Source organism: Enoplosus armatus, chromosome 6 (genome assembly GCF_043641665.1).
Source record: "Enoplosus armatus isolate fEnoArm2 chromosome 6, fEnoArm2.hap1, whole genome shotgun sequence".
In the NCBI taxonomy this organism is placed as follows: domain Eukaryota; kingdom Metazoa; phylum Chordata; class Actinopteri; order Centrarchiformes; family Enoplosidae; genus Enoplosus; species Enoplosus armatus.
The window spans coordinates 10889425-10911419 of record NC_092185.1 but is presented as its reverse complement, the minus strand read 5'-3'; the positions used below and the strand labels follow the sequence as shown (position 1 = coordinate 10911419).

The 21995-nt window shown below is 41.8% G+C and overlaps 1 protein-coding gene across 2 annotated transcripts in view; it reads right to left on the bottom strand.

Annotated features, from left to right (window-relative positions):
* roraa (RAR-related orphan receptor A, paralog a) overlaps positions 1-21995 on the bottom strand; it is a 168340-nt gene that overhangs the window by 72416 nt on the left and 73929 nt on the right. Inside the window, exons 2-3 of one of the 2 annotated variants that reach the window (XM_070906779.1) lie at positions 16099-16125; positions 13163-13199 (exon numbers count right to left, since the gene is read on the bottom strand). The exons of the other annotated variant lie outside the window; for it this stretch is intronic. Of the exons in view, the coding sequence (XP_070762880.1) occupies positions 13163-13199; positions 16099-16125 (64 nt within the window). The remainder of the gene's footprint in view (positions 1-13162; positions 13200-16098; positions 16126-21995) is intronic. 2 annotated transcript variants of the gene reach the window in all.

The following is a 21995-nucleotide window of genomic DNA, read 5'->3' as shown; positions in this document are numbered from 1 at the left end:
CCACAGAAAGGAATCTCAAATAGTCCAAGCCGCACCACAAGCCAATACCCACTAAGGCCACCAATAGCCTCTAAAAAGTCCACTCAACTCTACAGTGCTCACTAATTGACTACCATTAGCTTTTCATTTGACATCAATTTGATATGTCACTTACTGTAACATAATAAATAATCTAATAGTCTCATTTGTGGATGATGCAAAATAAGAGCTTAATCGGAGAAACCTGTTCTGTTGGACACCACACGCTGCACCGCCTCACATGAACATTAAGTACAGTTAGCTCAAGGTGCATTCTGTCCTGTGACCTTGCTGTTACACTTCTGCAGAGCAATGAATAACTATCGCATTTCTTTGGCTGACAGCTGACACCAAGAGGCCCAGGTGATATACGAGACATGACAAGTGATTCTAATTAAATGTAGAGCTTGTGGATGTAAAGTGGCAGGAAGGGAACAAATCCTGTCCAGGCAGCAAGCGGCAAAGCGGCATGCCTTGCTCCAAACGAGATGAGCCGGGCTGTCAGGGCCGCCTCAGCTGTCCTGTAAACCTGGGCCCAGCTCCCCAGGGGGACTGACAGGTTTCAGCTGGAGGGGAGAAGGCACACCGCAAGCCTCCTGCCCTTCCACAACAACAAACGCATGACACACAAACAGGCAGTTCTGATGCAAAGCAAAAGCCATGTGGACCATGTGCATTTGTCACACAACTGAGTACTAACAAGGTACAAAGCATGGCCGTCCCGATCCTGAGCCTAGATGAAGGCTGTCATCTAGGTTCCGGTGTGATTCGGTGACTAAATAAAAAAACAGGCTAAAATCACAAAGAATCAATAGATACAGGAAGCAAGACACCTCAGTTGATGCCGCATCCCACTTGTATTTTCACCATGACTGTATTCATCCAGCTCAGGTTGAGAACAAAGGACTAGACACGGTGAGAGTTTTTTCACAGACAGCAGGTTTGTTTTGTTTTTTTCAGGACACAGCAGAGGACCCAATGGTACTCAAGGCAAACATGAGTGTGTCAGTATGCGACACAGGACTGCACTTTACAGAGGACACTCACAGGGCCTTCACTTTCCCAATCAGACCCCCGGAGACAACCCTCACCAAATCAGTTAACCTTTGACCCATCTGGAACAACTTGAGTCCCAAGAGCCTCGGTCATCTAACTGAAAGACAATGTACATCACGCTCTTTTCGACTGACAGAGGCAGTCATGTTGGCTGGCATCTGTCCACTCCAGAAAAAGAAGGAACAGCAGTCTATCATAAGCTCATCTAATGACAGCCAGGAAATACTTGTTTGATAATACAAAGTCATGGCTCAGTGCTTTCTGTTCTCTCCAGCAAAGCAGGGCTTGACTTGATACATCTGGCTCACAACCTGTCGATTTTTCCACTATGGCGGTAGAATATAATGTCTCCAGCATGACACTGAAAATGATTTAAACACATTGTGCATTCAAATATGTGCACTTTCTAGTCGTTGGTTGCTGAAATGTGTTTTTCATTTCAGTGTTCTAGAAATATACGGGGACTTTTCAAGCCTGGAAATCTCTCCTGCAGGTTATTCACTGTAATGATTGTCATGCATTGAACTTGGCCACCAGACAGATGCAAAAAATTGTGGGGGGAAAATAGTTGATTTACGTCCATTCATCATGTGTCCTCGTGTCAGGTCTTGAGACAAATACCTTAGTGTGGAATTCTCAATGTAACCTTTTAATAAAATAAATAATAACATAAGGAAATGAAAACAAAACAAGCTGCCAACTTTTCTGAAAGATTATTTAGTTCTATTATCCTCCAGTTCACTAATAAATCTGAAGCATGTTCGCCATGTAAATACATAATAAACATATATGTAATAATTTAATTAATTTAACAATATTTTTTTGGACATGTAATGGCAGGAAATTAATAACATTAATGATGCAGCATTCCATTTAGATGAGCCAGTTCCTGGGCTTACTGGGACAGTCAGATGTAAGGTGACCATTAATGTTATTAGTTCAATTCTTCCATGGAAAAGGTCTATTGAGATTGCTAACCCTGTTGTTGGGAAATCGCTAGGCGAAGCTCATTTTCTACTGGTTGTAGTTTCATATTTGGAGCACAGATATGAGAATAATATTATAATACTTCTCAACCAACTCTCAGCAAGAAAGCAAATAAGTGTATTTCGCAAAACTATTTTTGTCACAAAAAAATCCTCTGAGATTCTAATGGACTGCTTAATGGCAGCTAAATGTACCGCATTTCTCAGAATTAAGTAGATTCAGGGTCAAGATTCAGAGTGCAATGTGTTTGACTGAAGGCAAAAACCCTGAAATTACATGTAAATACATTTCATTCTGTTTTTGTTGTGTAGTGAAGTTTGTTGCCCCTTCCATGTACGACATCTGTCTTTTTCATACACTTGCTGCTGGGCCCCCGTCCATTTACTTTCTTTGGCCCACAGCAACCAGACCCTTCAGTTTGCCCCGCCCCCTGTCCAACCCACAATCCCTCTATTTTGGGTGTCTCACAAAGCCACTGATGTGATTAGAGAGGATGATGATTACAGTTACATAACAGAATCAAATTAATTTCTGGCCTGAACACAGCAGTGGCAGCAGGAAATCACTCAACCTCTCAAATCTCCCTTTCTCTTGGTTGCTCCTGTGTTCCCTATCTTCACTCAACACCCCCCTCCGTTCCCCCTTTCCTGCACCCGTTGCCCCCTCCTACAACACACAGACACACCCCTCTCTCCTCCCTGCCCCTCCCTCTAGTCAATTAAAGTCACATCGAGGGATTAAAAGGAAGTAGGTCAGTGGAGCATTGCTGGGGGAAAAAAAATGCAACAAACCACGTCAGAAGTCACTGTATCGACCTTGTGAAACACGGACCAAACTAGTGGTGGCTTGTGATCTCATCCTGCCTCGACCAATGCTGGGGCTCCTCACAGAGGCCAGGTTCAAATCCCATAGACCGAGCTGGCCCTCACCTTGATTTCTCTGCAGCTCACAGGAAACCCCCCTTGAGGGCAGCCTGGGGAGCTAGGCTTTGGTGGCGGACACTTGATACCCTCTACAGAATGCTTTGTCTCCAGTCCCCCGAACAGATCCTCTTCAAATGCAGGATTATAGCAGCGCTACAGGCAATGAAAGCCCCATAGCTCCACTGTGAGCAGACAATGCCAATAGCCACCATGCAAGGCAGAAACAGTTCACATGCTGGGACACTTATATCCCTTTCATACAGTGCACATGCACTGCACATACGATGCAGGTCTGCTGAATGCACATTCTGACCGTCTTTGACCCATTTATACTGTAAAAGAGTGCTGTCACAGGTTAATCCCTTGCCTTATACTGTTTACAGTCTCAACTGTATTTACATATGAATTACTAATAGATAACAAATTAAGAATTAAATACATCACATACTGTGAGTGTCAAATAAAGTTACGGGACCATAAGACTGTGCTTGCAAGCTTTTTACCTACAAATTAGTACTCTACATTTCTGCTGACTATTTTCAAATGCATTCTGTATTGTTATAGATTTTTGGATGTACAATGCTACCAATTCAGACAGCTATTGATTTATATTCTATTCCGTGTCATACAAAAATAATTTAGCAGACTGTTAAAACTAGTTTGAATTGATGTAATCACAGTATAAATCAAGTCTCCATTTATATTGTTCAATGTTACATTATTGTTGCTTGATAAAGCAGTTTATGTGGAGACTGTATAAAATATGCACCATTCCAGCAAGTATACTCTTCTGATATATTTTTTAGACTGAGGAAATTGATGGAGGCCAATGAAAAAGTACATTAAAAGACAACAGCATGGTTGTAAAATGATGACCTGTGATGTAAAGTACATGTTAACCCAAATGAACGTTCATCATGCTTAATCTCTGTCTCTCTCCTTCTTTCTCTTAACTCTATCTAAATGGGCCTGGGGGTTCATTTAATGTTGTTTAAACATAGATAGCATCCATTTATTAAATTACACTGTGTATTTTAAATGCCTGTATAACACAGCTGAACAGAAGAGTGTTGGAACAACATGCATTGCCCCATTCAGATCAACCTCCAACATGGTTTCAACCTGCCCAGCTGTTTCCATCTGACTGTAGTATTAGGAGTGGTGTGATGCAAAACTCAGCAGGGGAGGTGAGCAGGCAAAGGCCTCACTTGTGCTGTGCCGTGACAGAGTGGTGCTGCTGTCAACATATTGTACCGTATTTGTCCAACTTAATCAGCCTCATATTCACTACAGACTACAGAGGAGTGAATAATAATGGGAAACAAAGTAACAAGCTTGTCATTGCTGCACATTTATGAGAGAAAATGACTTAGCCAGCCCCACACTCACCAGCTGTGAACAACTTGACAAATAATGAAAAAAGGGTTTTTTCTACGACAGTCACGGAGACGAGACGACACATCTAATCGTTTAGCAACACCATGTATGGTTTGAAGTGAAGGGATGCTGCAAGTAATTTGTTTACTTTCTTGATAACAGCCAGACTACAGAACGACAAGATAAATAGGCTGGACACTGAGGACTACAGGAAACACACAACACAATTTTTAATGCATTACTATAAAGTGGGTTAATGAAATACTTGTTGATGTATGACAATAAAGTGTGTTTGAGCATTGTGCTTTGCAGAGGATTTAATAGTATAAGATGCAATACATTGTTTGTGGTGACATTTGCGTGGGCCATCTTTTGCAGGCACTCAGTCATTTAATTAAACAATTCATGTGAATAAATGGACGTGTACCATGTTATGTTTACATTACTGCATTGATTTATTTCATACTATTATTTTTCATAAGGTCACATCTCGTGTTAAATCAAGCTTATGAGTCGCAATTTCCCATCACATCTGCTCACACCCAACTGAATATTTGTGATAGAAAATCGTTTACATTGATCACCTTTCTAGAGTTGCACTTTGTTAAGGCTTGAGAGAAGCCATGCTGCTGCGTAAAGAAACACTTCCAACATGATCCGTTTGTTAATATAGAGCTGCTGTACTGACAGATCTCGTTACAACTAAGTTACCCAGCTGATTCAGATATATAGAGTAAAGTCAACACAGTACAAACAGACAGAAAGGTAGAAACTGTTGTCATCGATCTGCAAAGCTGATCTACAGAGCCACGCTCAGATCGACAGAGCTGATTTAAGGTGTGGGCAGACAAGCAAAGCTGCAGCCCCACCAAAGTCAGGGGGATTTGCAGCGCCATGTCTAATGCTCCCTGATGACCACTAAACGGCCTAGATGGAGGAAATGAAATAATTCCTTTTGACATCAGATAGTCCAAAAGACTTTCCCAAGCTGAGCTCATAATGCAGCTCTTTTACTGCCCATCTACTGTAACTCTCTCCAACATACATCTGCAGTGCTGCAGTATGACAAAAAAAAAAATATTATCACAAGTGATTCACTGTTTAAATTATGTTGGATTTCTATCAATAAAGTCATATTTTACAGTGATTCTGTTTTATTCCGGCTTTTAAGAGCCATTAGTGAGTAACTAGCACAGTGTTGTGTAATTATCTCTGATGATGAGGCATGAAGGAATCAATACTTTCTTTGACAACCTGGTTTGAGCAAACCTGGTCTGAGCAGTGTTTTGCTTTGCAAGTTTGTTATTTCATAATGTGGATATGCGAGGCCCGTTCAATCAATCCACAGCAATCAGAATTTCATATATTTTATTGAGAGGATGTGTTGATATAGTTTTTACTATAGTTTAATAAGTGTTACTCTGGAGACTACATAACAAGGAAGACAACTGAATAAACAGAAAAGGTGGAAATCAGAAGTAAACATGCAAATGAGAATCTCTAAACGGTTCTTGACGATGTTACATTTGTTGTATCTAACATTTTTGTTACAGATGCTTACCCACATAACTGTTTGTGTTGAGACAACTCGCCACCTATAAACATACAAAGCCTTCAGCTTGATGAGTTTTATTGTAATATCAACAAACTTTGAAGTTCTTCATTATATCTTATTTGAAAAAACACTTTAAATCTATACACTGTACATTGATTGCTGCAAAGCCCTCACGTGAGAGTCTAAAGACATTCAAATTAAACTTTGACCATTTTATCATCAGGTCAGTGGTGATACGATTCATCCAATTTAGGAGTTTGATCTTTGGATTCCTTTACAGGAGAAACTTCACATAATCTGATGATACATGACAACAGGATGCCTGAGGATGCGATCTAACAATCCACTTGTTAGTGGACTTGTTAACAGTGTTGTATCTCATCGCAAAGCTTTCATTAAGGCATCAAAATAAAAAGCAAATTGCTCCACTCCCAAGCAGCGGTACACTGGGAACAATGTTGTTGCGAGATGATGATAGGCTAATCAGCTTCAGATGCAACGGGAGACACTCGCACACTGACTCAACTTCACCTCTGCCTATGGGTTGTGAGATGAAACACTACACCGTTGGAGACAATGATTTTTGATATTAAAAAAAGTGGTCAAGCTTGCCACATCAACACTAGATCAAGGCAAAGCCCTTGCAGGGATGTTGGCTCGAGTCCATCTCTTCTGACTTCCTCCATAATGAGCATGTTATCGCATCCTGATTTCAATTAGAGCAGGACACAGATCTAGACAGCTGCATGTTAAAGTGTCTGCACCTCAGGATTCCCCTCCGTTATCAGATGAGGAGATGACTGAGACAAACTTGATTGGTTCTGTGACAAATTGCCGCAGGTCACGGTTTGAGAATCCATTTGTTGCACCTATCATACAAAGAAATCAAAAGATTTGGTGATATGAGAATTTTGATTAGATAAACGTTGTCGAGGATAACAAAACTAATATCGAGGGGTTCTCACATCTCGCTCTCTCTGAGGTTGAAAGGCCCAGCCACTACAAAGTGGATGCATTCAACCCTTCAGTTTAAAGGATCATTGTTGATACAAACCCACAAAAGGGATTATTAGGTATTTCTTGTGATAAATATATACGAAGAAAAAAGACTTGGTTTGATCCTCCTTCTGATTTATAAGATTTAGCACCACTTCATGATGCATCGGTACAGAAAAACAGAGCCTGCTGTTTTATCAAAGCATCATCAAACAAAATAATTCACATGTATTTTTAGAGGTAAAAATGAATGAAGATAGCAATGTTGCTAGCAAGAGTAGCCATTCTGACCCTTTGTAGAAATGGCTGTGACAGTGTGAAATTCCACAGACTCGTCACTGCGAGGATGAAAGTCTAAGAAAAGCAAGGGATGAAATCTGCATCCCCGAAAGAGCCTGCTGCTCTAATCTTTGCATTGTGAAGGCAAAAGACGAGTGAGTCAGATTTACGCCACTATTTGTTTGCTCTTTTTTCCACCCACAAATGCCTCTTCCTGCTTCCTCTTTCAGACTTGCCTTTAGGAGATGAATCGTTTTACAGTTAAGTTCCTCATTTAAATGAAGTGGGCGGGATGTGGGGAGGGTATTTTAATCACTTATATAAATATTTGCATTCACATGGGCTGACCCTTGGAATAGTCTATTACTTCATCTCTTTCACCCGCTGGCCCCCACCTCTCATCCAGACACGCTTATTTACCTCTTCTGCTCACCCATTCAATAAGACTCCAACCAGCCTAGAGACATTAGCATAGCCACACAGCTCCACAGACCAGACGGCTATGCAGCTTTGTTCTCCGCTTTGTTCTGAGGGGACAAATAAAGCCTGCTATGTGAGACTAGGAGCAGAGGAGGAAAGGGGGGTTAGACCACTGGGGAGACTGGCAAGTCCTCTGTTTCTACCCTCTAATGCTTTGACAGCGAGTAATAAATTGATCATAGCGTTGGGCATGATGCCGACCTTGAGATTTCCTCTTAAAGTAGTAGCCGGACGGCAGAAAGAGATAGGTGGTCATCATCAGACTGCAATGTGTGTGTGATTTACTGGGAAGACTCAACGATAGTGATCTGGGATGGATCTCAGAAGAGACAGGGCTCCTGCATCTTTAATTGTTCAGAGGAACAGAGCCTCATCACAATTATAGAGCATTCAGGAAGCCTCCAAACTCATTTAGCTCTCCTCATCTGGGAACAGGAATCCACTAAACACAAATTCCTCTTCTGCAGCCTGCGGCAAAAAGCCTTCTTTTTTTTTTTTTTTTTTTAAAGATTAATAAGATAAGAGATTTAAGAATATCCAAAAGACAGAGGAAAAGACTCATTGTTGAAAATGAAACATCTCAACGTGTCAGCATGTACAGAAGCGAAGAAAGATGCACAAAAAAAATTGACAACGCCCTTATTGTCCATTTCATTACTTTAATTAAAACTTAAGTAAGCTCTAAAAATATACTTTTTTTCACTGTACAAAACACTTTCATTATGTCTGTCTCTTAGTCTGCTCATTGTCTGCCTGTGTATAGTGATCACACAGGGACAGTGAGTGAAACACGAGCTCATGAGAGGAAAAACATGCACAAGGCAATACACCTAACATTCATTATAAACCTTCTCATCTCTCCATGCATTCATAATCTACTTCCCCTTCCAGTGCAACGAGGTAAATTATAACTATAATTGAAACATTGCACATGTTTAGCAAATGTGAGCCCTCTCATCCATAAGGAGACGGGGCAGGAGATGCATTAAAACAAACAATCTAATCAAGTCAATGCCGCGCGACACACTAGAAAGATAAACACATAAACAATTTGTGCCGGTGCCACATGTCAAGACAGGCGGGTGATGTTGCAGGAATAGTTATGGGCTTGTACACAAAATGCCTTTAGAGAGTCTTTAGAGTCATATTCTTTCTCATCTTAATGGATATATGGCTGTATACGTCGCAGCCATTGTGATGGATGTCCCTGGGCGCCGGCAGTAAGTGCACTCTGATTCCTTGCGTGGCCCTCAGTGAGATGCAGCATCACAAAATGAAGCCCAGAGTGATAGAAAGGTGTGACCAGGTATCTCTCTCACTCTCTTTCTCTCTCACTCACACACACACACACACACACACACACACACACACACACACACACACAAGCACAACTCTATATTTGACCCCTTCAAGCCATCCACGTTGAAGCTTTCACGGCCCATGAGAGTGAATAAATATTTGAGGTAAAGTAAGCACGCTGTTCCTTTACCTTTGACAGTGTACATTTTTAATGCTGCCACAGACTGGCCGACCACTTTATTGTTCCTTTTCAGGAGGAACAATGTTTACAAGGAACTCTTTACCCAGGTGGTCTTTACTGATAATTTAGCTGCATGTGACTTTAAGCAATGAAGCCTTCGTCTGCTCTCTTTACAGAGTTTGCAAATCACTGCAGGATTTTCTAATTAAGACAAAAGACATGTTTATTTTTTGCTTGCCATCAGTGGCAGCGAGGACTGCGGAGCGATCAGATTTAGTGAGGAAAAAGAATGTCACCAACATGCACCTGTAGAGGGCATTGTGATGCATGTAGGGAACGGTTCCCCTGCTGTGTGCCCAGTGAAGCCGCTGAAGAAAACACAGACATGGCACAACTGTCACCACAGTGCGAGTCTCCCTCTGCGTAATCACATCACCCTGATCACAGCTCTTTAGTCATCATGGTCACATGAGAGAGGGGAAAAAGAAGTGACATAATTTCCTCCATTTCAGCACATCTGTTCCACATCTGACAGCCATCCAGACAGATTTAGTGAGGTTTTCTGCTCCTGCTGTAGAGATTGTAAACAGGCCATTCAGCTCGTGTTGTTAACTCAAACAAGATGTGGGGCCCTGGGCCAGGTCTGCGTTCAACCTGGGGCCCTCTGATTACGCTGGACTCGGGACAGATTCGGCCCCCTTGCTGAATGTCAGCCTAAGCCACAACACCTGGTCTGAGATCAGTGAGGGAGCACAGAGAAGGCACGGGCTCTGAAAAGCGGGGTTCGTCTGCTGTAAGCCAGGGCTGCTCAGCAGATAACTCTGTTGCGTAACACTGCCCACTTCAACACTAGCCTTAATAAGGAGAGAGCCTTTCAATTCGCCTCACAATGACGAGCTGTAAGGGAGAGAGCGAGAGAAGAAAAGCACGGGGCTGCAGGAATCCCATTTGTATTTTCAAGATGAGCTCTCTCTGACAAAGGTGTCGCTCGTAAGTATCACTGTGTAATGTGGCTAATCTCACACCGAAGATATTGTAAATGACTGCTTAAGACCTCTCATTCATCTGCGGCACTGCTGGCACTCATCCATTTGATCAGCATCATTTAGCACGTAAACATGCTGCCAGTGACAGGTATCAGGGCTGCCTCTCTAATCATACACATACCTCAGCACTGTGGCATGTCCTCATCTATCTCCCTCTCCTCAGAGGCAGCACAGCCTCCCAATCAGAATGGATAATACCCTGTGGACCAACTACACAGACAGAGAAACACTCTGCGGCTAAAAAGAAAAGACAGCCAAGGTCCATTTAGCATTGGTGTGTTGACACTAATGGACACACAGACTACACCCTCATGTTTCAGAATAAGGATATTATGCAGACATCCTGCTATCCCTTCGCTTTTCTCCCTAAAGCATAAGGTGGCGGGGGAACAATTGGTTTCATGGGTGCTGTGGGGTATCATTTGGTAAGGTCTCCCTGTCTCTGCCTCTACTTTGTGAGCTGGAGCTGGTGGAGTTTAAGGGGAAGGGGGTATTATCTCAGACTCTTGCCAGCCCAGTGCACTCTTTGGGATAATGTTCTTATTGGGCGTGATCCTCCGACTGCAGAAGTCATGCTGTCTTTACTCAGAAAAGCAGAGGGGGGACCGGAGGTGGGTGGCTGGCTTCGCCCCAACAGATTTAAGAAAGAAAAAAATAAAAGTTTCTGTTACACTTGCTTGAACCCACATGTTTGCAGAAAATTAGAGAATTAGTAATAACAAGAAAGTGCGTTCATAGTGCCATAATTACTCTTATAATCGCATGAGAAATGCAAGAAGAAGACACCCATTTATTAGATCTCATCGCTGAAAAACAGATATATTTAATACAGATATGAAAATCTGAAATTTGATTTTGTTTTAAAAACCCAGCTCCATTTTACCATTGCAAAATATTTTGTGGTGAAAAATATACTTAAAGGATTTCTTCACCAGCAGTCGTTGTGCACCTGTTTGACTGTGCTCTTTCTAAACAGACAAACCACTCAGGAGGTCATGTGGACCAAAGAGAAAACACTTCATCTATTCTCTATACGGCAAACTTTGAAGACATTTTTTCAGTTGTAACTATAAGCTATGTCAATATTTGACTCAGACCCTGACAGGATGTTCGGGGGAAGCCAGTGGGATATACCGTTCCATAAGTACATTATAACACAGGAATGCAATAACAGTATGAGTGTCTAATAACGCTGTATGGGCATATTGCAGAGATAGGTACAACCTCAGCAGACCAGAACAGGATCATAGGTTGGTGTCACGATTGTCTCTGAGCTCACAAGAATTAAACATAGCATTATGTTAGCGTCTCCCCTCCAGCACCACATCAGATAGTCTTTTGAAGAATAAATAAACAATCTACGAGGCTTCAGGTGACAACATAGCGTACTGGCAGCTCCGCAGCATCTGATAAGGTCCATCTCCTTGCCCGTGGCTCACAATCGGAGAGATCAATTTCAATCTGGAGACGTGATAAAGAGAGTTGACAATGTGCCCCTGCAGCTGTAAATACACAATGTCATGTCTGAAAATAACTGATGAGAAATGATCTAAGCTCAAAATGTGCAATGATTTCATTGCCTCACCCCCATCCCATTCCAATAATTTCAGCTATCAGTTCTGTCGACTCCCAAAAACAAAAAAGGTATAAATCAACAGCAGAGCACTAGTCTCAAATGCATAAAAAGATCACCCTTCCTGCTAACATATGAATAAAAGATATTGCATTACAGTCTTTTTTTTCCCTCCAGTGTGGTTTCCCAGTTAGCTAATCAAAACGATACAGTGTCATTTCATACAACGAATGGGTTCTTTATTAACCAACAGACATTCTAGTCAGACTGTGTTGCCTGCCAGACGGAGGCGATTGTGTTATCTGTGAGGCCGGCTGTGCAACTCTCCGCTGGGCTCCTGCAGCTCGAGGATTGTCCCTTACCTCTCCACTACCCCAAGCACTGCTTCTCCCCTGCACTCTAATTGCCTCCATTACTGTATCTGCAGTCAGATAAAATGCTAATTTCACAGCACATTAATTTCTCCAGGCTGAACAATAAGCAACACAAAGCCCAGGCCGCCTGTCTTTGCCTGGGCAAGCACGTCTGCAGCGCTGGGCTCCTTCCCAATGGTAGAGGAGTGAGAGCACCATTATGCACAGGTCAATGAAATGAAGGAAAAATCCATCGATTCTACATTTGAAAAGAAAACACAGGAGAAGGGCTGGGGCAGGGTGATTTATCAGTCTCAGACGAAGTCTGGCAGTCAGGCCTGGAAAATGCAGAGGAGAAATGCTCCATCCTCATTGGCCTGCTTCGGCCGAGCCATAATACAGTAACATCTGTCTATGAATAGATATAGCTTTTCAGCCTTCAGCTGTAACATGAAATACTTTTTGAAATGGGATCGGGAGTTATAGAGATAAAATTGTAGGTTAACTTTAAATTATCTGTTGTTGACATTTTGTGGATTTTTCAACACCACTGTGATCTACTTAAGCTTTATGGGGTGATTTAGCTCATTTTATATCCACATTTTTTCCCTCTCTGGAGTTCATCGATCATCCCTGTTTCTCTTGCTCAGAAGCACCCGTCTGTGTACATCAACCTAATGTTCTCATATTATATGCATGGCTTGATTCCTCCCGCCAGCATCCCCAACTGTCTCTGGATTAGCAAGTCCACACCCCACTTCACAAATCAAAACGTTTAACATAATAGCTCCCGTCCTCTTAATGGCTACACAACACACTTCATTTATTCAGCCACAGTTTTTAATAAGTCATTATCAAATTCTGCTTAATTCTATTCAGACCTTCAGGATAGTGAGAACAGTGAGGGAAGTGCTGTTAACCCTATGCAAAATTTGCGTTTGTTTGTGTGCGCATGCGTGCATGTGAATCCTGACCCAAGGACAGTCTCTCTTCCTGGGAGAGGCAGATTCCCGTCCTGGAGTAGGGCTGGCCTCGTCACTCACTGATAAGCCCTTCACATGAAGAGCACTGGAGGGCTCACTACAGTGTGCGCCAACATAAACAAGTCACATCAAGCCACAACTCAACTCTGTGATTATACAGCATATCAAGAAAGGCCGTTAAAATTGTAATATGTTACAGGTTGGTTTGTGATGAACGACCGGGTCAAATGAGGCCCAGGTGTTCTTTAATGAAGACTCAGGAAGCCTACTGAAGTCACAACAATCTGCAATTTGTAATTTTCTTTGGCTGGTCCTGAACAAATACCCTGTATGCTGCATAAAGGATTTAAGAATATCAAAAAGTAGATGAGAGATATTTGGACCTCGTGTCCCTCAGTTATAGTATTTTATGACAGCTGTCACTCCTCCACCCCACCCACCTCATCGCACACTGCAGAGAGCAGACAGCCAACATGTACACAATACAAAACATGTGAATGATGGAACTGAAATAAACTTGTTAGAAGGTGTTTTTCTTTCCTACAGCAGGAGCCTAACTCAGGTCAGTCAGTCAAACAGAAGTGCTTCACTTCAGATGATCTTAACTCACTCAGTGTTGGTAGGCTACTGGTTTGTAACTGAACAGGCTAATAAACAAAACAAATAATTGATGGTAAATTCGATGGTCAGTATTTTAGGTACAATAAGCTGAGATAACAAACAAGCCTTTTGCTCATCAGGTTTGTATCACAATTGACCTACAGTATGCCATTGACAGGGTTGTATTCTGCTAACTTGACCAACTTGTTTGTAATATTTTTATTTCCAAATCAAAACAAAGATGGCAGCCCACCGGCTAAGGAAGTCGTAACAGGTTAAAAGAATATTTTTCATCATTCAGCAGAAGGCATATTTTTTCATCCAGATGGTTATAGGGGAGTCTTTGAGGAAAAATACCATCAGAAATGGTAAGTGGTTTTAAATGACCTGGGTTTTTCTAACATCGCTGGTTAATCATCTTTTACAGAAACCGATGGCTACCTCTGTGACAAACTGGGGCTAAGCTACAACTACACAGTAACAATCATTGTGCCTTTCATGATGGTTTTAGGTAGCTAATGAATTATTGCATCTTTTTCACTGCATCTTATGTTCTTAAAGCGACTATAATCACTACTTTTATAACAACAACGTATCGAATGACAATGTGACACTGGCTGTTCGTAGTGATGAAGGTACAGAGAATTACCATCTGAATCTGCGGCTCCTTTCAGATTTACGGGGCTTTATAGCGAGTTTCAGCTCATTGTTTAGCTTTCCGGTCTGCAACTTTATTGTTTTGGCTCTCATCGTGTCGTTTTTGGCCGCAGCATGCAGCTATTTTCAGTGAAAAAATCCACTACACACTACCTGTTCAGCACCAAACTGCAGACAGACACAGTTAGCGAGTGAACATAGTGGAGCATTTAGCAGCTAAAGAGCCAGATATTTCCCTGAGGAGTTGCTACAGACCAAAAACTGAGCTGAGAGAGAGAGTGAATATGGACTTGTATTCATCTGGTTGCCAGAAACACGACTCCAAATGAATGATAATGTTGCTCCGTGAAGTGACTTAAGTGTTTGCTAACAAGTTCGTCATACGAAATTAAAACGTGATGACACGTCAATGTTGCGTTCATTACTTGTTTCCGCTGCCCCCAAGTCAAGAAATTGCAGGTTGAACTCCTCTTCCAGTGTGACGACATTGCTGGTGTCTATGTGAAAATGACATCTGACTAATAGGACTTGACATCAGAAGACAAAGATGCAAAGTTGCATTTGAACTGTAGTGCAACCTAATAATTCTTCTGTATACAGTGTGTTTGTGCAGCTTGGTGGTTTAGACCACTGAAATACAAATGAAGTTAACATCAGAAGACAAAGATGCAAAGTTGCATTTGAACTACAGTGCAACAGTATGAAAGAAAGAAAAACGTTTTGCTCTAGCTGTTGTCAGTCCAGAGGCAAAAAACACATAACTGGGTGAAATCACAGATTTTCTAGGTTATCCAGTCAGACACTGACTATCAGAGACAACTAACGGTAAGATCAAACTTAATTCAAAACAAAGGGAAAACTCATGCAAATACGATGGTTAGATGTGTTTATCTTTGGACAGAATGTCATTCAACAGTAAATAGTCACCACGTAGCTGCCATCACAAGCCGTTTTTATTTTCTTTCTGCCTGTAAATGTCTTTCCTCTGAGCACCATTTCCATTTCCATTTAACAGATGACCCTCTTTCTTCTAAACAACATGCAAAACTGCATTTAAGTAATTCATTAACAATAAAATCCTAATGTTAACTAATATGCCAAGTTTGCATGCTCGATCTAATAACTTAATTGTTATTTTAGCAGCTTTCCAGATACCTTAATCTGTAATATAACACAGAAATAATACTCCACCAAGTCATAGTGGTTTGAATGAACAGAGTAGATGGCAAAACAAAAAATATACCATTTCCATCATAATAGTCTTCATTTCTAAGGCATTTTACTGCACTTCTATAATTCATTTGAGAATGTTCTACACACAGGAAGTTTAAAAACATACATTAAGTTAAAGTATTTGAAAAATAAATTAAATATAAACCACCTAATAATTCTTCTGTATACAGTGTGTGTGTGCAGCTTGGTGATTTAGACCACAGAAATACAAATGAAGGTTCACGTTTCCTCATATAATAAAAACAAATCCCTCCATGTCTAATGTAAACCTGCACAGTGTTAGCAGTAAACATTATTACTTAACAATTTCAAAATGTTTACCATCCACACAACTGGAATGGAGCTCACTAGTGAAAGGCTTAAGTGTGGCAGACCGAGTTACATCATACTCTAGCTGGTATTAACCCCCTGTTTCTGAGGCCTGTTCTGGCAAGTCTGTATGGTTCCTCCTGTTTCCATTCAAACACTCTGAGTGCTGTGGAAGTGTTGACAGACTGAGCACGCCCGCACTGGCTGGCTGGCTGGCTGGCTGGCTGGCTGGCTAGGGACTGGGTGGGGTAAAGCGAGAGCCTGCTGGAGGAAAAGGAAAGAGGATAGGAGGCTGGGGCCACAAGCTGCACGGGGGACAATGAACAGACAAGCTCTGTTAAGTCTGCATCTCGGTATGCATCAGCAGCCACAATGCTAACAGCTTAAAAAGATATCAATCAGATAGTGTTTATCAAAGAGTGTGGAGGACTACTGATAGATTGAGAGGTGTCTCTGGTGTAGAAATCACTTGGTGGATGTTTGAGAAGTGATGGCAGGTGGAATGCCACGATGCCTGCCTCCCCTCCCCTAATTAAACCATTACTGCAGGGCGTGGAGACTTGGAGGGGATTACATAATGCACTCCAATGTGCTGGAATGGACCAGTCCCAGTGGACAGCAGGCAGTGAGAAAGACAGACAGAGAAAGAGTAGAGGAGAGAGGCATTTGAGGCATTTGAGATTAAGTCCCTTTCATCTTCAACCAGACTCATATTTCCTAAAGTTAAGTACTAGATGAAGACTGTGCGATTACTCTCTCCCTCTCCGTCTCTCTCTCTCTCTCTTTCATTCTCTCTTTCACACACACTCTCTTGGTCTCTCTCTTTCTTTTTCTTTTTTTTTTTTGCCTTTGGAGGAGGACTCACGAAATGTGCATTCAAATGCCTGTGGAAGACTCAGGCTCCCAATCCCCAGTGCTAAATACAGGAATTTCTAAGAATCACAGTTCAAAAAGGAGACACTTAGCTATCTGCTCTCACATTTCACAAGAGAACCAGAGTCAATGGCTGGGCTAGGATGCTTCTAGTAGATGCTTCAACATGGAGTGGATTATCTCAAATGTTTCAGTGAATGCGAGTGTTGCCGAACCACACAATAAGGGTTATTTGCAACTATCCTCATTGTTACTTCTTGAAATTAAAAGAAACACATGGAAATAAAGTGTATGAGCATCGCATGCGATGTGTGGTATCCACCGGGAAAGTATTTTCACTAATGTAATCAAAAAAGCGGGGGGAAAAAGACCAGATGGAAAAAATGTGTTGTGGCGAGAGGAAATACAGGCATGTGCTTGTATTTAAGGAAGCATTTTTCTGAGTTACACAGAGCAGATGCACATTACACTTACACAGTCGTTCAAACATTCTCCAAACTGAGCAAACGCTTTTGTTTCTTCCCACACGGGTCATAAGTCAAGCTGAAGCTTACACCTAAGAGAAGGTAAGAGAAGCAAAAACATTCTTTCCTAAACGCTGCTTTTCTGCCTCAAACGCTACTTGTGAGAGAACGACGATCGCTCGAGATCGCCATTCACATTTCTAAACACTGAGATACACTTTGACAGGAACTCGTAAAAACAAACAGCAGAGCTCAGACAGGTCACATGTGCAGAAGTAGATAGATCTATTATTCTGAATCTCACATGTGATGGAATTGTTTCAGCCGTGATACGAGGCAGGAGAGTAAATCAGTATGATTGCTCACAAATAGCCAGATTCAGCCAAGATACGCTCAGGTTGGGAAGCTATCACTCAAGCCCCGAGAGACAGAGCACTCAAATCCGCTCTCTCTGAGCCCTCTCCATGTCAAGTGGATGGGGGGATATCATGACATGAAAAATGTCTATTCTCTGGCTCCAATCACATAGGCTCTCATATGATTAAGACATTGCGGTAATCAAGCAAATTCCTGGTTGTGTGTTTGTGTGAGAAAGGGAGAGATCTCCACTAGGGCAGGGCTTCTCCACTCAGCAGTGTTTGCTGAAATAAATCCTGCATCTCCAGTGGTGCCAGACAGCAGACGCTGTCTTTGCCAGCTGTCTGCCAATGCCGCTCTGCTCCATTCTACTCGCCGTTTGCTGCCGTGACTGCTGTCCGACGCTCAGCACTCAGCCCCTTGTTTTCATAACAATTCCGGCACGGACGGCTGGCACAGCTGTTCTGTGGGTCCCCACGGCCTTTTAAAAAAGGCAATAAATCAATCTAGGCACTCAATACAGGCGGGAAATTGACCAATTAGAGTGGCCCAAGATGCTTATGTTCAGGCGGACGATTTTACAAATTGGCTATCTATTTATACCAACACAGGCACTCCACAAAAAAAAAGATTCACTGGCTGCAGTCAGTGCATTAATGTTTTTTTCTCAGGCAATAGACACCACATCTTAGTATTCTGAGGCCCTGCTGCTTAATCACACATCCCTCATTCAACACAGCCTTTGTATAGCTACTACGGTCTTTATAACTCCCACTGTTTCTATTAGCAACACAAAGAAAAGATGTGATCAAACATCAAATGGTGTAATTTTGTGTTCGCTTCTTTTTTATACTTTGTGTACAAAAATAAAAATGGTCCTGTGCAAACCTTTCAGTCGTGAGGTCTTATTAGCATGTACACTCACTTGCTTTGACAAAGCCTTATAAGAAGAGGCTGCCCAAATTATTACTTATAGGTGCAATTGCTCGCTTGACACAGGGGCACCTAATGCTGTAGCGTAGGGTGAGATTAAAAAGTGATTATTAAAATTATGCTTGGTTACTTGCTGCCTCTTTTTACTATAAAGAATATGAACTAATCTTTTGTATTCTTTCATGCAAGCCTATTACAGTTTGACGTTAAATGAAATAGATCATGTGTATGTTTATGATTACAGTTATTTCTTGCTTCAACACCATCATTATGTTTCACTGTTATTGTGTCATTTTTTGAATGACAGGCCTGTTGCCCGTCCAACACCTTTCTTCCCCCTAAAACAGAAAACGAACTCGATTAGGAGCTACAGGTGCGCTGGCATCTGTTAACAATCTGTCTGTGTACTGGCATTTTTTTTCCTGCTCTATCTAAAAAGCATCCAGACTGAACATCATCGTGACGCCTTTGTTGTGTGATTATCAATCTCTGGGTAACAATCAAATAACAGGCTGCTTGCACCTGTACGGCTGCATCTCCATATGCTGTGCTCTCATAACAGGTAAAGTAGCATTCATAAGTTAGCATTCATCCGCCAGAACTGGCTGATGCAACGCTCAGGCTAAATCATGCACAAGATCCAGAAACGAGCCACAATGGTGGTTTTGTAGAGCCGCTGGCTAAATGTGGTAAAGCCTAATTAGTGCTACTCTGTAACAAAGTCCACTGACTACGTTCTGAAGAATGCCATGAGCACAAGCAGCAGTCCCTTATGTTATGCTAAGTAGAACTCCTGAGCATCATTATCATTCACAGTCTTCTTGCCTGCAGACTCATTTATGCTTACATGTCACTTTCCTTCCATACAGTCTAATCAGCTGATTAACACACACACATACACACACACACACACACACACACACACACACACACACACACACCGAAGACTTTAAAGGTTACTGTCCTTCTCTGAGTACTTAATCTGGATAACCCTGTGTAGCGGGGTTATCTAGATTAAAATAAACAGGAAATAAAAACAAATAGGCCTGTGTTGTTTTTCTCCCCCATTCTTTCTCCAAAAAAGGATGGCCCGTGGCTCTTTAGCTGCAGCAAGGGAGAAAAACACCACTGCTTATGCTATGACTCAATCTCCTCCGCTTGGCACGACTCATCAGCCAGTCATTTGTGTCTTTCCTTCTAGTCTGTGACCCTGAGTGCCATTCACAACCAGGTTCAAGGTTTAGATTTGTACTCAACAATTTTATCACTTACAAATAGGGAGGATTGGTTTAGCTGCATTTTTTTTAGCACATATTGTATCAAGGTTCAAAACCTTCCATTTTGATGCTATCAATTACCCTCTTTATTCCTCAATTCCAACCCCTTAAATATTAATATGATTCCATAATGAGGCTGAGTGGTCGGAATCACTCACTGTCCCTCAAGGCAGCTTCGCAGTGGACGAGTGCACAGACCTCGCTTGATGAATAAAACCATCCCATTAAGCTACACTTCACCACTCATACATGCCTCTGTGGAAATTTTGTCTTCCTCTTTGTCACAGGAAAAAAAAAATAAAAGGCTCCATGCTCAGTCTGCAGGTGCCTCCTCTAATAACTACATTCTTCACCTGGTGTCTCAGAGCTGCACGCCGCCAAGTTAGATTCAATACATTTTAATAGCTTTATGTGTGCATGACTGTATGTGTGTTTTATGTGTTTATGTGTGTTTTGTGGTCTCTGGTAAGAGCACTTAACTGTACAACACAAGGACTCGTGCAAGAAAACAAACTCAATATACCACCATCTTAAACAATTACCCGCAAAAATATTTTCTCCTTTGCGTCTTTGAGCCTCCTGATGGGCTTAATAAACAGTTTTTCATGCTCCCAAATGAACTGCATGATAAATTCTATGGGGTCAATGGTTTACAGGCGAAGGAGGACCTTTCAATTACTGCCTGATGAGGCCTGAAAAGAGACAGTCCTCAGTGGAGTGCACAGAATGAGAAATGAGACGCTTAAGATCACTGAAATTGTTACATTTCAAAAAGCAATTTTCTTATATTGCTGAACAAGTTACTAAAATCAGACACCCAATTAGGATCTGATTTTTGAGAGTGGAATTAAAGGAGTGGCTCTACTATCAGCACTGTCTGGGATACGGGCAACCGTTGCTCATCTCCACAGCGAGGCTTTTATGTGTAGGACCCCATATCATGCAACTCACACAATCTAATTAGCTCCTCTCGAATGGGAGAACACTCATTTTGAAATGCAGCTAAAAAACGGCACAAGATAACTTGGGCTGCTGTTATTGTCGCATTTATCGACAGATCCTCCCTTTCATGTGTCGTGAAAATGAGTCGCCATGCTACTGAATCGTCACTATTTAGACAGTCAGCTAATACACTGTGAAATGAGCACCACTTCGCCATCACAGAGCAAAATAAATCATGCTCTGAATGGAGCTTTTGACAAGAGCGTTTATTATTTCTATAATACTAGCGGCTTGATACTTCTTGTAATAGTGTATTAGGAAATGATCCTCTCTTGGAACTGCACTGACCTTTCACTGAGCAACTTAACATAATATCCTTCAGAGAAATTAAGTGACAGCAGAGTCTGCTACTCTCTACAAATTCAATAGTTACATAAAGCCCTTCCTTATGCGAACACATGCGCGTACATATATATGTACACTCAGAGGCATACAGACAAAGTGAGACGTGCAGATTCATCCAGACACACACACAAACGCGCAAGCAGAGACGAGGCAACCAGTGAACCATGAAACATCTTCATCCATCTCTGTTCCCATGGCAACAAGTGAAATCATATTCCTTTTACAACTTTGTTCTCCACTCAAAGATGTAACCATCTGCTAAAAACATATAGTCACACAGAAAAGTTATGTGATGAATATTTTAGGGGGGGGGGGGGGGGGGGGCTTTGCAAGCGGCTGCAGGCATTATGGTCCCTGGCCAACGTCTTCCTCCCAGGCAGAAAAACAGCCACATCCTCCCCCACTGTGGATGATGCTGAGGGGGACGTCCCTCTTCAGGAGAGCCCTGGCTGCTCGCACTCGTGTACGGCAATAATTCTTCCACCAGAGCGCCAAAGAATTATAGCTGACCTGTCTGTTTCCTTTTTAAGCCAAACACAATTTGTACCGTGTCGTATATATATAGTTTCAGGTTTATCTTTCTATGGGGCGAGTTTTGTTCCCACATACAACTGCAGTACATGTTCTGGTGTCTGTGATCACTGAAATTTGATACTGAAATTTCAAAAGGAATCCTTTAACATGAACTCATATTTACTTTTTGAAATTTGGTTTTGCGATATTAAATTATAATTCAGTTGAACGAAAGGCTTCAAATTATCACTTGAAACAAAATACTGCTCTGTAATACAGAATATCCAATTGTACCCAACATTTCAAAGCCATGATTTCAGACTCAA